This window comes from Danio rerio, chromosome 2 (assembly GCF_049306965.1).
Source record: "Danio rerio strain Tuebingen ecotype United States chromosome 2, GRCz12tu, whole genome shotgun sequence".
NCBI classification, from domain to species: domain Eukaryota; kingdom Metazoa; phylum Chordata; class Actinopteri; order Cypriniformes; family Danionidae; genus Danio; species Danio rerio.
In genome coordinates, this window is record NC_133177.1 from 26063631 (window position 1) to 26080906 (window position 17276).

Genomic DNA, 17276 nt, shown 5'->3' on the forward strand with positions numbered 1-17276 from the left:
TGCAAAAATCTTGTTCATTTATAAACAAATGAATTACTATAAGCTCCATTTTGACCATATTTCTAGTCAAAAGTCAAAGTAAGATATTTAGTGTGAGAAGGTATTTGGAACGGTTGTGAATATTAATGATCTCTGCTCTGATGCTACTTCATTTAAACAGACCTTATGCCTCTTCAGGGTAGCACTAAATAAATGTATAATCAGTGTGTCCAGCATTTTGCATTCTAATGCGCTGTGTGTGAACAGATGGCTGGTTAAGAACTTTTTAAAGTCAATCACACACCAGATGCAAAGCGCTGTGCCACTAGGGATGGCTGACACTAAACTCATGTTTAACACAGCGTCTGGATCCCGAAGCGCAAGTGTTTCTCTTGCACTGCACAGAAGCATAATCCGAAACATCCAGGTCACGTGACTAAAGTGATTTAAAGCATTAGACATTTCAGAAATGTTTGAAGACCTGGCGAATCTGCATTTGATTTACATGGTCAGGAAAAATCTCATATAGCCTAGTGGACTGTTCCACAAACTCCAGCTTCTTCAAAAGCCAATCACAAAACCAACCTTCTTATACACCTTCAACAGCAAATACCACCTTCATTACCGACAACAACATCAGCAGCAGCAGCAGCAACAACAACGCAGTTATGGACAGAAACGAAAACTCAGCTTTTCCCGTAACAACAACAACTGCAGCAACAATAACAGCATTAGCAACAACAACGCAGTTATGGACAGAAATGAAAACTCAGCTTTCCCCGAAACACCAGCCCCGCCTCAACAACACCCGGCCCAGCCTGGATGTCAGCCCAAGACCGAGGCCCCAGTAAGAGGCCGAAGGCCCATACGCTCCACTTCCGCCAGAACACAACGCTGCTTATAATCTCCATCTCCCACTACTTCAAACCGCCACCCACCTTCTCCTGCTTTATCATACGCTTCCGTCAAATCATCTTCTCTCACATCCAACAAAATGACAGTCATCGAACTTCGCCAGACTCCCCTAGACGCCGGAATCACCATCTCTAGCTGCTAAAATAACTACGAATTACTGAAACTCTATGAATCCATCTCTTCACTCATCACCCTCGATCTCCAATGCTATCAAGAACCTCATCCTATCAGAGATTCAGACAACTGGCTCCAGAAGCAGAGCTGCATCCGACTCCCATCCCTCCTTATTCAGAGATGATATTCCCATAAATCATCCCATGCACAACCTGCAGCAAACATCCATATCTCTTATTTTACAAGCAGGAACTCCCAGAACCTTACAATCATATCTCACTGCATGGAACGCATTCAAATATTTCCATTCCCTGTACCACACCACATTCCCTAATTGTTCCCTACTTACAATCACTTCTTTCATCACATATCTCCATCTAGCTTTCTAAGTGGAATCCAATTTTTTTATGAGTTAATGTATGGCTCCACATGCGATTCGATAGCTAATTCACAAACCAGCCCTCTTATTAAAGGCATCCATTTGGGTTTCCCAGATGCTTCAAAATCACAGTAACATGTACATTTGATTCCAGTATCCACCCCACCTTCTCAGATCTAACTTTGATTGATGAGGAAATAATACCCTTCCTCATTAAACAAAGTAAAACAGATCAATCCAGGAAAGGACACTTCATCTACATATTTAACATCTCCTCCCCTACAAGCCAATTCCAAACATTCCTAGCATACCTACACTATAGAAAAACACTAGGTTTTAGCAAAGTCCTTTTAAGACAAGTCAAGTCACTTGGCGGCCATCTTTAAAACGCCTCTCTGGCAGTATGCTCGGGCATTCAGTCTGAATGGGGAAACATCATATTCTTCAAAACTACTTGTCAAGCTTACGATTACATTTCATTTTACAAGTAACCAATAAAAATTAAACACACAACTGTCTAATTAGTTTCATTTCTAAATGTTCGTATCACACAAAATCTGCAGAAACTCACATCTGGTTCGAGCCCCTCCCCCGGAGAATTGTCAGTCTATAGTAGGGCTGCACGATATTGGAAAAAATTGACATTGCGATATTTTTTTTCCCTGCGATATATATATATATATATATATATATATATATATATATATATATATATATATATATATATATTTAGGACTAGGGCTGTGACGGTCACCGAGACAACCGCGTCACCGCCGTGGTCAGTTGCCACCGCAGTTGTCCATTGCCACCGGCTGTAGTACGTGATGTCACGCACTTTAAAACACAAATTACTGTTATGTTGCCAAGTATTACATATCTGTTAGAATATAACATTAGGCGCGATTCAGCAAGTTCAAGTTCAACCATGAATCTTGTTAGAAAACAAAATCTTACATCTGGGAACATTTTGGATTCATGCCGACCGAGAAAGGTGAACGAATTAATTTAGATTAAGCTTTTTGTAGGGGTTTTTTAAGTGTTAAAGTGTGTTTTAATATTCACTGCTGAGAGTCCAAACACTGAAGAGCAAATTCATCGACACGCAGATCCATGGGTCCCGAATCATGCAAGCCAGTGGCGATTGACGGCGAGGGAAAAAGTTAGTTAGTTAAGAACGCGTCGCTTCGCAGAGTAGAGAAACCGTTGCGAGTAATGCGGGCGGCGGAACAGAAACAAGAAGCCCTATAGCATGGTTGAGAAAAAGTAGCCTGTCTGTGCATTTTCGCTACAAGCACACCGTCTGACAGTGTATTGCTGGAAACATTATAACCCCATTCTTCACTTAAACCGGACAAAGTCAATATGTTAGTTTTTCTGGCAAATAATTTAAAATATGAATACAAAAGGTGGAGAGAACCTACGTTGTTTTTTTTAAACATCTGACTTATATTGTTACTAGGTTAATATTTACTTTTTACTTATAATTATTAATATTTATATTATTATTACACTGATTAGTAAAGTGCCATTTAGGCTATTTGTTAAGTTCTTTAAAAAATGTCACGTTTAATTATTATTATACGGTTTCAAGCAGTTAAAGTTATTTAATATTTAACTACAATATTTATAAACAGTTTTGTGTTTTATTAACGAAAGTTCAAAAATAAACACGTACGCCTACGTTTATACAGATGTTTTATTTATTAATATTTAATTAAGTTAAGTTATTCCTTAATTTTTACATAAAAGGTCAATTAATTTAGGTAGGCTACTTTATTTGTTGATGTATGAGATCATGGAACATGTTTGCCAGTAAATAATGCTCTCACCACTTTAAAAAAATAAATAGATAAATAACTTGCGAAAAGGATGCAATGAAAAATGCAAGCGCTTAATCATTCTTCACAATCGGATTCGTACGTGCAATAAGCCGAGGCTATTGCGCCGACAAGAACAAGCCCTAAAACAAAGTCTAGAGAGAATTAACATTAGTTAATATGAATGATTGTGAACTGCGTTGTATGATAAACGCCTCACAATGTCATGATCTTTTCTAAAAAAAATCCCCAGATTTTCATCTGGGGAGACGGTGCTTTTTTTCTGCTTTTTTTTCTTCTTCTCGCTACAAACAGTAAAGTATCAGCGCCAGACCAGTGGTTTAAATTATATTTTACTCTCCTGATTTCTTTTCTTTTTATTAAAAAAAAAAACATAAATGTTAAAAGTTTTGTATTGCATATATATTTTTAAAGATTATCATTCAGCTTACCTGCAGCGAGAGGTTGTGTGCTGGGCAAATCCCCTTCAATCATGCTACCTATTTCATTTATGACAGTGTAAACTTGACTTGGCAGGCTGATCATCTTTAAACTCAAAAGGTATTTTTAACTTCTGCATAATGTGATGTTTTTTATTACAACTGTTAGCGGTGTCAAAATGAAAGCAATTAAACAATAAAAAGGGTTTTATTTTATCAATTGTATAGTTTAGTTTTAATAATAATGTATATAATAAATTATAATATTGATTATTGTGTAGACTACAGTGTCCAACAAAACATTGTTATTAGGTTAATAGACCTAATCCCTAACTGAAAAACGAATGTGAAAATGACAGGCAGTTGCGTCTCTGCTAAAATTAATTTAACGACAAATTTCTTTTGCATTTTTCCCCTTTCGAGGATCAAGAGAGCTGTATTTAAAGAATTATTTAACTAAAACATGAATTGAATGCCCAGTTCTTTCCCGTGTGAGTTTAGTGCACCTCCGCGTCTTTGTTTGAAAGTTTACAGGTGCACCCTGACCTGACGCGGGGACCAGATCTCTGCACTATTGCTTTAATTTCACAATTTTCATAACCGCATTGCATTTTCATATGGTAAAATATTAAAATTTATGTTCTGAAAGTAGTAATGACAGGAGTGTTAGTAATTAATGACAGAAAGAACTTTCACTTTTGAGTGAACTTCTGTCACGTGTTATTTTAGTATGATGAAAAAAAAAAATTATAAATCATTCATAAATATATATCATTAAAAATAGTAATGCAGTATTTTTCGCTCTGCCAAGCCTTCTCTGTTGCTGTTGTGGAACAGCAGCATGCTTCAGTCACCTTTTTTCCCCGGCCCCACCCCGCCTCCGACTCCTGAACGTCTCACTCACTCACTCACTCATGCGGGCATGCACTGCGGTCTCATGAGGAAACGCAGCTTTTTGATATAATGTTTTTCTTGTTCCCCGAACACAAATCATTCTTCAAGTATTTGTTCGAAATAAGTATTGGTAAAAAACAAGCTATTCGTGCTTATCCGAATACCGTATTCGGGTTCTGCTCCACCCATAATACATATAGCCTATATATATAATTATTTTTTTTTGCATCGCACCCTCCTGCGATGTGACTATCGCGGATGCGCACATCGCGATTTCGATGCTGAAACGATGTATCGTGCAGCCCTAGTCTATAGCGATCGCTAATTGGCTCCTGTACTAGAAGGTGGGTTTTATTCACCATATAGTGATCACTGATTGGCTCCTGTACTACAAGGCGGGGGTTCATTCGCCATATTGACAGTTACACTTTTTCCCATTCGAAAGTTTAGGAGTGACTTGTCTTGTGTATTCTATAGTCTTTAGTTTCAGTCCCCTCTCCCCTCTTTTCATAGATGACAGAAACCCCCCAGTTACATGTTTTTGGTTACGAAACACTTAAAAGCAGTCCTCCACCATTCAGGCCACTCATTTAGAATCGGAGCCACCACCACAGCACCACACAAAGGATTATCACAACAGCACATACAAACACTTGGAAGGTGGTCTTTCGACATCTTTAAATCCCACATTAGCCTTAGCTACAATCATCTCAAAGAGGCCCAGAAGACCCTCACCAGCAGACCCTAATTCCAGTGCCCAAGGGTGTGGGCTCAATTCAGCCACATCATACTCTCAAGGGCGGGGGCATTATCCAGCCACATCGACTTCCCAAAAGAGGGCATGACCCAGCCATTTAACCTTCTTTCTTCCTTCCAGCTCTGAGTATCACTCAGCTCTCTCCCCTTGCCTTTTGGGGAGTTTCTTTGACCTGTCCTAAGTCATTAAGCATTTTGGGGAGCTCTCGAGAACTACCTGATCTCATACTCCCCTTACATGCTTAATCGACCAGGCTGGAGCCCCGGGCTCAATTATCTCAGAGCTCAGGGTTTTCTCCCGAGACAGCATGCCAAACCTTCTATCATTTGCCAAACAATATTTAAGTATGAACTCTTGAAGTGAAGTTTCACCAACTAATTTCGAGAGGAGCATGTGATATGATTGACCGCAGCTGGTCTCTCATCTACAATCACTAGTTTGTTTAGATTAATTCAACTAGTTAGATTGATCCTAACTCACTTTAAGTAGCCCAGCTAAAAATGACTTCCTTATCTTCATTTTCCGAAGTAATCCCCCATCCACCACTTCTCCTCCTTTCTTCCTTTACCTCAGGGGAGCTCTCGAGAACTATTTGATCTCGTTTTAATATCGTTTAATATAAACTTAGATAAACAAGGGGAAATTTGTATTATTTCAACATATTAATGATGAAACATATGTGCAACGTAACTGTGTGTTTTGTTTTGTTTCTAATGGAATGTTTTTCCACTGGGATTTTACACTCGTAGGGGTTACATGAGAATGAGGAAAAAAAAGTGAGCCTCAGGAAATGGCATTTCCATGCTTTTCCTTGGTATACTGTCAAAAAATGCTGTCCCAATACAATTCAATTAAGTTAACTTAATTGTTTTTATAAATTTAAGTGGATTGAACATAAAACATTTAAATTATCATCTTAAAAAAACCTCAAGAATTGCGTTGACTCAGCACATTTGTAGTTTTTTTTGTGTATATAATGTATGTTCTATACATTAGTATTGTATAGTTATTCGAGTGTATCTAAACAATGTTTGAGTGTATATCCAGATTTTCATTATAGGAACATTTTACCTACATTACAGCTACTTTTGGCAACTTTAAGCTACTTTTTACAAATTGTGTGTTCTCTTCTATTTAATTTTGTAAAAAAAAATCACCTCATTACCTCATTAAATAGTTTATATAACTACATGTTTCCTCTCCTAGTTCATTACGTCCTATGAGAAGGCAGTTTCCCAGGGTTATGCCTTTGTCAAAGCCAGGTGAGCTGAGTTTTTTTTTATTTCATGTATATTTCTGTTGGTCTGTCTGGGTATATAAAATCACGTCTGTCTCCCCCTAGTGCCCGCCACCAAACTGAGCACGCTCGCCCGCTCCACCGCAGGCCCCTGCCACTGCAAATATGACCTTATGGCTTTCTTTGAGATCTGTGAGCTGGAGGCCAACGGGGAGTGAGTATCTGATGAACTCATGGCTTGTGGTATATCAGTGTCCAGTGAGTTACTCATTGAAGTCTGCATGTATGGCTGGTTATTCATATATAATGTAACCCTTGTACCTGTTTGTGTCCTTCTTCAGTTACATCCCTGCTGTTGTTGATCACAGGGGTGGAATGCCCTGCCATGGTACATTCCTGTTGCACCAGGTACACATAAATCCATCCTTCTGTTCCTAGTTTATGGTAATACTGACATATTATATCTATACCTTTCAAAGTTTTGGGGTTGGAAAGATTTGGTAATACTGTATCTTTAAAAGAAGTATTACAGACTCACCAATAATAAAACACATACAGTGAAATTTTAGTTAAAAGGAGCTGTTTTGCATTTAATTATGTTAGAATGTAATGTATGTTTGCTTTTTTAAAAATACCTGTTTTGTTAGCATTTGCCTCGAGCTTGTTATTCTGTTTATTTACCTTCTTAAATTGCATTATGAGAGCTTGATCTTTACTCTGACATGTTTTATCGATAAATTTGAGTTGTTTGAAACAGTATAGTTTGTGTTGGTCATGTAAATGATGCTACAAAAAAGCAGTGCTGGCACTTTTCTGTTACTATATAGATTTTATTCTACATACTGTATATACACTCACCGGCTACTTTATTAGGTACACCTTACTATTAGTGAGTTGGACCCCACTTTGTCTTCAGAACTGCCTTAATCCTTCATGGCATAAATTCCACAAGGTACTGGAAATATTCCTCAAAGATTTTAGCCCTTATTGACAAGCTATCAACAGGCAGTTGCTGCAGATTTGTCGTCTTCCTATCCATGATGCGAATTTTTCGTTTCACCACGTCCCAAAGGTGTTCTATTGGATTGAGCTCTGGTTACTCTGGAGGCCATTTGAGTACAGTGATCTCATTGTCATGTTCAAGAAACCAGTCTGAGATGATTCATGCTTTATGACATGGCGTGTTATCCTGCTGGAAGTAGACATCAGAAGATGGGCACACTGTGGTCATAAAGGGATGGACATGGTCAGTAACAATACTCAGGTTGGCTGTGGCGTTGACCTGATGCGCAGTTGTTAGTAATGGGCCCAAAGTGTGCCAAAAAATATCCCCCACACCATTACACCACCACCAGCAGCCTGAACCATTGATACAAGGCAGGATGGATCCATGTTTTCAAGTTGTTGAGGCCAAATTCTGACCCTACCATCTGAATGTCGCAGTAGAAATCGAGACTCATTAGATCAGGCAACGTTTTTTCATTTCCTTCTTTTATTGTCTAGTTTTGGTGAGCCTGTGCAAATTGTAGCCTCAGTTTCTTGTTCTTAGCTGAGAGGAGTGGCACCCGGTGTGGTCTTCTGCTGTTGTAGCCTATCTGTCTCAAGGTTGGACGTGTTGTGAGTTCAGAGATGCTCTTCTGAATACCTTGGCTGTAACGATAGGTTATTTGAGCTACTGTTGCATTTCCATCAGCTGGAACCAGTCTAGCCATTCTTCTCTGACCTCTGGCATCAACAAGGCATTTGCACTCACAGTACTGCCACTTACTGGATATTTTCTCTTTTTCAGACCATTCTCTGTATACCCTAGACATAGTTGTTGTGTGAAAATCTCAGTAGATCAGCAGTGTCTAAAATACTCAGAACAGGCTATCTGTCACCAACAACCATGCCACATTCAAAGTCACTTCAATCATCTTTCTCCACCATTCTGATGCTCAGTTTAAACTGCAACAGATCGTCTTGACCATGCCTACATGCCTAAATGCACTGAGTTGCTGCCATGTGATTGCTGATAAGAAATTTGGACAAGTGTATGTAATAAAGTGGCCAGTGAATACTACAATATATTGTTTCAGTCTACTAAAAATATCAATAAAAGTCACCTTGGTAAACTGCAGACTTAATTTTTCATCCTCAAAATTTGTCATAGCTGAGATCGAGGTAAATAAATAGAAAATGGAAAAGCATATACATGGATTAATAAACAAAAATAAATGGAAAACTCCTAAAAATTACAAACAGTGGGCATCTGTTAACAGATATTTTACAGCCTGCTAAAATTTCAGCATTAATATTCCAAACCATACACAATATTTAGTGATATGTTTCAGGATTGTTGTAAAGGATTTTTTGATTAATTAATTCAAATTAAATTTTTTCTAAAATATTTACCAGTTTTGATTTAATTTTCATTTTATTCAGCAGCTTTCCTCCTTTTTATCTAGTTAGTTATCTAGTTAGGGTGTTTCTTTTGTCACTTAGTATTTTTTTTTTATCTGTTCTGTTTGTCATCATCATTTGTAATGTTTTTGCTATTCACTGTTACATTATCCTGCTACGGTCTTTGGACACTGATTTATTAGCTGCTATAACATTAATCTTTCTTCCTAGTATTCTTGTGTGAGCATACCGAAACAATAATACATGTTTTTACTCTCACTTTACATATACTTTAAACAGGCTTTGTGAGCAAAAGTATTCCTTTCTGTCGAAAAAAGTGAGTTAACCTTATTTTTTCCATAGGGCATCCAAAGGAGAATTACAGTCACTATCGCCCATGAAACCGGCAATGATATTGAGTGGAAAGAAGTTAAAGAACTTGTCATAGGTTAGATTTTCTTCCTCTCTTTCTCTCTCAAAGCTTATCAGAAGCTCAGAGGACAAAAGGAGATGTAATGACAAATATTCAGGTAGAGTTTCAGCTGACTTAGCATTACTTCCATTTTTTAGGGCGCATCCGTAACACACCCGAGGCGGATGAGACTATCATCGACCCCAACATCCTGTCCCTCAACATCCTGTCTTCAAACTACATACGGCCGACTTATGATGATAGGTACACCTCTGAAATGTTAAGAAAGATCTGTCATGTTTATGTTTTAATTTTGTGATAATTTTTAAAATATTGCTAATTATATATATATATATATATATATATATATATATATATATATATATATATATATATATATATATATATATATAATATTGTACTAATTACAATGTGGTTAAAACATAAATATTTTAATCCATTTTTGCATAGATGGGGTTACATTACAGTATTTAAATAAACTGCTGTATAAAATTTAGCATAAATGTCAATTAATAACTTAAAATGTTTGTTAATAACCATAACTAACAATTTTAACCCACTAACACGAGAATGTCTTTATTGTTTCCTGTCAGAGTGTCATTGGGAAGTGACCATAGGTATGTTTTTTTTTTTCTTTTTCAGAATACAGAATTGTTTTGTGTATAATTTTCTCGTTGTGACCCATCTTAGGGATTCAAAAAGATTAAAATATTTACAGTATATATACTCACAAATTTAATTGTAAGCTGTTTACTACTTTTCAGGACATTCTACCGCTTCGAGGCAGCATGGGACTCTTCGATGCACAACTCTCTCCTGCTCAACCGTGTCACTCCATATGGAGAGAAAATTTACATCACTCTCTCCGCCTACCTGGAGGTGAGGAAAACTGTTCCATCCTCAAGTTGTTTGATTTAATCAATGTGGCAGATGTTGGAACTACATTAAAGTAATATAAACTAATCATGGTTTATTTACACTACACAATCACAAGTTTAGCTTTAACTATATTTAGATTCATGCTGATTATAGTTGCTTATGGCCATGATTCAAAAAGGGTATCATTGCAATTTGGAGCCTTTTATCTTAAAAGAAATTCGTTAACCATTGTATACAATGCAACTTTAATCACTTATTATATTTAGTGCCGTCAAAAAGAGTAATCACGATTAATTGCATCCAAAATACAATTTACACACACACACACACACACACACACACACACACACACACACACACACACTGTACATCATGTACACTTGAAGTCAGAATTATTGGCCTCCCTTTGTTTTGTTTTTTTAATCTTTTTTAAATATATTCCAAATGATGTTTAACAGAGCAAGGACATTTTCACAGTATGTCTGATAATTGTTTTCCTTTTGGGGGAAGTCTTAGTTAAGCTATTTATTTATTTTTTTGTTAATCTACAGAACAAACTATCATTATGCAGTAACCTGCATAATTACCTTAACCTGGCTATGTAACCTAGCAAATCTAGTTAAGCCGTTAAACTGCATAGAAGTGTCTTGAAAAATATCTAGCAAAATTTTATTTACTGTCATCATGTCAAAGATAAAATAAATCAGTTATTAGAAATGAGTTATTAAAACTATTATGTTTAGAAATGTGTTGAAAAATCTTCCCTCTGTTAAACAGAAATTGGGGAAAAAATAAACGGGGGCGAATAATTCAGGGGGGCTATTAATTCTGACTTCAACTGTATGTGTTTGAGAAAATGTTAATTTATTTTTATAAATTAAATATTTTTATCTAATACAAATGATATATAAATATACATAATACAAATATTTTGAATGTGATTACTTGCGATTACTCGTATAACAGCACTAATATTTTGTTTAACTTTTATTTTTTTACAAACCCAACCAGGTTTTGCAAATAGAAAAATGTCTTTCTAGAAACCAATATGAGCTACAAGCCAATATATCATAGTTTTCACCTGTCTTATTTAATAATTCAAACTTGATTGCTTTATGTATATTGTACCGACCCAAACCACAACTCAAAAGATGCTCAATAAACATTGTAACATCTGAAGCAGCTTTGAGTCATCAAATCAAATTTATTGAATCATTGATTACTTTAATATTACTTTGGACTAAAAAAAGAGGAGGCAAAATGCACAAGATGGCAAAGAATGTGGCATTTGTCACCACAGCGTCATTCATAGCAATTTCAAGAGTGAGTCTTTGTTGGTAATCACAAAAGCAATACATTTGAGTATTCACTCCTGCATTTAAGATATGGTTGCACTTCAGAAATTTTCATCACAGGAAATAAGATGCGGCATGAACTTATTTTTGTGTTGTCTAGATGGAGAACTGCACTCAGCCCACTGTGGTCACTAAGGATTTCTGCATGGTGTTCTACTCCAGAGATGCTAAACTGCCTGCATCTCGATCCATTCGAAACCTTTTCAGCACTGGTGCCTTTAGGCCATTAGAGAGGTAAGGAAACATTGCTGGCCTTCCTTTGCCATGTTGAAGACTTTATGTCTGGGTGTTTCTAGTATTTCAGCAAAAGATTTAGACTTTCGCAAAGTCTAAATTGCATATCGCAAAAGCATTAAGGGCATGTCCGAATCCACATTTGCTATTTTAAGGATGGAAAAATTTGCTTTGCGCCCCGGCACAAAGCCTGTCTTTTAAGCATAACGTGCATTAAACCAATCAGAGTCTCATCTCACATTCCCTTTAAAAGTCAGTTGCGTCACATCATGGCGCATTTGCTATAAACATGGTGGACTTTGTAAGTGGAAAAACTGAAGCAAGAAAACAGTTAACTAGACCATATGCAGCACAAGGATAAAGAACGAGCCTCCTCCATTCTGCCTCTTTACTTTCTCTTTACTTTACTCCTTTACTTTCTTGGATAAGGAAACGATGGAAACTTACTCCACTGAAGACATCCATCAGGCCTACATGTTTAAATTTGTTTGTTAAGTGCAAAGATTTGTTTCAAAACTATTTCTAAATTCAGTTGTAACTTTCATTTTAACTTAAATACATTTTCAAGTAGTTATTTTTTAATGATTCTACTGTGACATTTCAGTTAATTTCTCATTCACTTTTTAACAACAATATGATGAAAATGTATACTGTTTAGTTTTAGACATGCCATATGGTATCTCAGATTTGAGGTTAGCATCTCGAGCTAAAACTCAAAATAGTGGATAACGCTGTTATTGTCAGTGGTGTTAGTTTTAGTTTAACAATAATTTGAACAACAATTAGTAACTATGAAATGTTAGCTATCAAATGTATTAATGACAGATTCATTTAATGTCAATTATATATTGTTTTGTTTATCATTCCAATTTAAGGAAATTGAATGGAAAATAAATGAAATGTACCTGAAATTCTTCAGAGTCATCTGCAGACAGTTTTCTGCTTGAATTATAATTGCAGTAGTGAAGTGAAATAGATTGTTAAACTCACCATTGCTCTTTTGTTTTTCAGTAACTGTGTGACTGGAGTGTATGAATTAAGCCTCTGCCATTTGGCTGACATCGGAAGTCCTGGTAAGTTATACTATTTTACAAATTACCTTATTTTTAGGCACATTTAAAGTTGAAGTCTGAATTTTATAGTATATTTTTTACCTAATTTCTGTTTAACAGTAAGAAGATTTTTTTTAACACATTTCTAAGCATAATAGTTTGTTCTGTAAACAATTGAAAAATATTTCTTAAGAGGGCCAGTAATATTGACCTTAAAATGGTTTTAAAAAAATAACATTTGATTTTATTCTAACTGAAATAAAACAGATAAGACTTTCTCCAGAAGAAAAAAAATATTATAGGAAATACTGTGAAAAATTCCTTGCTCTACTAAACATCTTTGAGAAATACTTGAAAAAAAAAATTCACAGGAAGCAAGCAATTTTAACTTTCAACTGTAAATCTTTATATGTGATTGACTTTGTTGTTCCTCATTGACTGTGATGGTGCAGGTATGCAGAGGAGGCGCAGACGGGTGCTGGACACCTCAGTGGCGTATGTGCGTGGTGAGGAGAACCTGGCAGGGTGGAGACCCCGCAGCGACAGCCTCATCCTGGACCACCAGTGGGAGCTGGAGAAACTTAGCCTCCTACAAGAGGTCAAATATGGTTCTTTTTGATGTTAAATGCCTTTTATATTAGGGATAATGTGACTTGTTTTCAGTAAATGATGGGGAAGTGTTTGTTTGTTTGTTTGTTTGTTTACAGGTTGAGAAGACTAGGCACTATCTTTTGCTGAGAGAAAAACTGGAAGCGTCTCTGCTGCTGGGACAGGACTCTTTCTATGGCAAAGATCTGTTGGACTCGCCGAAGGCCAACAGCCCCATGATCAGCCCAGTAATGAGTCTGGGTCTGGACAGTCCCAATGAGAGGCAGAGGGAGCTGGCTGCCAAGGTGAATATCTGCTGCATATATCCACAACATGTCACATTACTAAAGATTATTTATTACTCCAGTAATTTCAGTGATTTCATTTATGAAGGTGAAATAGTTCCTTATGAAGATTACACTAATTTTCAAGACAGTTACACAAAACATTTCATAACAATTTAATTTAATTTTATTTTATTTTATTTTATTTTATTTATTTTAATTAAAGTAAATTTTTATATTATATTTTAATTAAATTAAATTATCATTTAATTTAATTTTAAATTACGTTTATTTTAATTTATTTTTTATTGAATTTAATTTGAATTAAATACAAGTTTTATATTTTAATTAAATGAAATTATAATTTTATGTTTTATTTTATTTTATTTCAATTTAATTTAATTAATATATATATATATATATATATATATATATATATATATATATATATATATATATATATATATATATATAATTTGAATTTAATTTGAATTTAATTTAATTGTATTGAATTGAATTTTAATTAAATTACATTTTTATATTTTATTTTATTAAATTTTTTATTTAATTTAATTTTCAAAAAAAAAATTAAAATAAAAGTCCCGGAATCACATTTATATTTTAATGAAGTATATCAATGACTTATTTTATTTTTTTATTTTATAATGAATACAATATATTTATTTGTTAATTACAATTCCTCGTTCATTTAATTGTCATCCTTGTTTTTCAAATCTTGTAATTCATGTCCCTGTGTTAAAATCTTGCCTCGTTCAGCTTTAGTCAATTACTTTAATCACTGTGCTATAATATTAAACATAACTCATAACTCTGAAATGTTAAAAATTCAGTGTGTTTACTTAATGTCCTTTATTGTGTTTTGTCTCTTCAGTGTGTGCGACTGCTCATGCACACCTTCAACAGGCAGTACAGCCAGGTGAGCAGCAGTCTCAGTGAGAGCAAGGTGAGCCTTTACTGCACTAGTGTTCACCCAGGCCTTGCCTCATTCTCTCGCCCATGCAGACCAGATGTCACTCTCTCTTTCTTTCTATGTCTCTCTCAGTGTCATTTCTTGTGCCATGTAAAGTGGCATAAAAAATCTCTGTCCACTTCTCTAATTCAGTCATGTAGGGTAGAGCAGCATGATTAGTGTAGTACTGTTATTGCTTGGCATTGGTAAGCATGGCATTTTCTGCAATTTGATGGATGAGATTTTTTAATCTATTGCTAGCTTCATCATCTGGTGGTGTTCTTTGTTTTAGCTGTCAGAGATTTCCGCGTCTCTTTTAAGAGACAGTGTTACTTCACCTCTAAGCTCTCTGACGCCCTCCTCCACCTGCCCATCACTGCTGGACGGTCACTACAGCACAGACCTCAGGTTAGTGCATTTACAACACAGCCAGGCTCCTTCCTGCTGACCCTTTCGAAATAAATGTACACTTACTAAGTTACTTTTACTAAGTACTAAGAATACATACTACACTAAATTCACTGTATGAAGTACACTTAAGTATATAATTAAGTATGCTTAATGTAGTAAGTATACTAACATTGATGTACAACTATTATACTTGTAAGTAGGACTTAATTGGCCCCATTTTTAGTATGTAAAAGTATATACAGTTAAAGTCAGAATTATTAGCCCCCTTTGATTTTTTTTTCTTTTTTAAATATTTCCCAAATGATGTTTAACAGAGCAAGGAAATTTTCACAGTATGTCTGATAATTTTTTTTTCTTCTATAGAAAGTCTTATTTGTTTTATTTCAGCTAGAATAAAAGCAGTTTTTAATTTTTTAAACACCACTTTATGGACAAAATTATTAGCCCCTTTAAGCTATATTTTTTCGATAGTCTACAGAACAAACCATCTTTATACAGTACAATAACTTGCCTAGTTAACGTAATTAACCTAGTTAAGCCTATAAATGTCAATTTAAGCTGTATAGAAATGTCTTGAAAAAGATCTAGTCAAATATTATTTACTGTCATCATAGCAAAGATAAAATAAATCAGTTATTAGAAATTAGATATTAAAATTATTATGTTTAGAAATGTGTTGAAAAAAATATTCTCTCCGTTAAACAGAAATTAGGGGGAAAATAAACAGGGGGCTAATAATTCTGACTTAAAATGTATTGAAGTATGCTATAAGTATAAAGCGGATTTTACACCTCTGAGTGTGAGAGGTTTGTGAGCAGTGTATATTTCCTTTGGCGTGTATGTCAATAAATTAGTGGTCATACCGGGAGCAACAGTTTGGCGCCTAATAGAGTCTCATTTTGCTACTCACTCTCAAACAAAGTGACAGCACCCTTGTGATGGCCAAAATAATATGATTTCATACAAAAAGTTCTATAAATACACAAAACAAGTACAAAATACACAGAATAAGCAGAAAGTCATTTTGTCATAAGACAATTAGATTATTTAATAAATGTAGGCTGCAGAAGATGCATTGTATACATGTTTTTAATTCTTAAGTTTGAGTGCTAGTATGGCAAATACAAAATGGCCAAAAATGGCATAAGCTGCTTTACAGCTCAGTTTTATGGTGAAAAAAAATAAAAGAGGGGAAAGCAAAATATAATTTTTTAAATCTTTTGTATACCCTCGCAAAATCAGTTGAGTTCACTTTACATCTTGCAGTGGTTGAGAATTCTGTACATTCACTTTATGGTAAATGTATAATAAACAGTATTACATAAAATTTCTTTCAGATTAATAATTTACAAATTAGGAAAAAAATGTATAGCTTTTTATATGTAGGTTAAAGTAGGTTACAGGTTTTAATTGTAGATTTACAAAAACCTTTATGTTTTGGAGTCGCTGGGGTCATCACAAGCTACAAGCATGCTCAAACATTGTGTAAATACAATCATGAGTCTGCCACTGCAGTAATGTTGTAGATACACTTATGCACTGCTCACGTGCCGCTCACGCTTGCGGTGTGAAACCGGTGTAACTTTAGTAAATTATATGTGCTTAAATAGTCAGCAATTATGTTTTTTTATTTGTACTACAAGTCAACTTTTGAGTACACTAGCAGTTCACTTTAGTAAATAATTAGTTTGTGAAGGAAGGAAAGAAGTCATGACATGTGGCCCCCTCACCAAGCATGGCGTCCCATACTCAGAACCTGGGCTCTGCATTTAACACCTCCAAATGCACAAACAGTAGTAAACATACAAATACTCTCTGACCAACAATCATTGCCAATGCCGGTGTCCTAATATTTTATCCTACCTATAAGATTACAGTGCTACTAACACTGTATTTAAATGGTACTGAGGTTGAGGTTAGGGATAAGGTAGGTTAGGGCGATATTACAGCTTCATATCACACTTCTCCACATTAAAATTTACACTGGTAGCAAAATCTGATGGGTGGCATATTGCATCATCAACATGTGCTTCTTACTTTTTGAATGGGAGGTAGGACAATCTGACAAGATAGATAACAAGTAGCCTTCTAGGTTTATGCTGTAAGTGTACTTAGCTTTTTTCCACTGGGGATAATTTGGCATAAGCTAGAGTTAT

The 17276-nt window shown here is 35.3% G+C and overlaps 1 protein-coding gene across 10 annotated transcripts in view; it reads left to right on the top strand.

Annotated features, from left to right (window-relative positions):
* The window catches only part of kif1ab (kinesin family member 1Ab), a 68141-nt gene that overhangs the window by 41144 nt on the left and 9721 nt on the right, over positions 1-17276 (top strand). For 6 of the 10 annotated variants that reach the window (XM_021467188.3, XM_073925330.1, XM_009298520.4 and 3 more), the window contains 13 exons: positions 6502-6557; positions 6638-6746; positions 6874-6940; positions 9278-9362; positions 9485-9590; positions 9941-9964; positions 10112-10226; positions 11682-11815; positions 12827-12888; positions 13320-13465; positions 13575-13760; positions 14632-14703; positions 15002-15117. In XM_021467188.3, coding sequence (XP_021322863.1) covers positions 6502-6557; positions 6638-6746; positions 6874-6940; positions 9278-9362; positions 9485-9590; positions 9941-9964; positions 10112-10226; positions 11682-11815; positions 12827-12888; positions 13320-13465; positions 13575-13760; positions 14632-14703; positions 15002-15117 — 1278 coding nt within the window. The remainder of the gene's footprint in view (positions 1-6501; positions 6558-6637; positions 6747-6873; positions 6941-9277; positions 9363-9484; positions 9591-9940; positions 9965-10111; positions 10227-11681; positions 11816-12826; positions 12889-13319; positions 13466-13574; positions 13761-14631; positions 14704-15001; positions 15118-17276) is intronic. The other 4 variants (XM_073925336.1, XM_009298521.4, XM_073925325.1 and 1 more) reach the window with 1 other exon arrangement.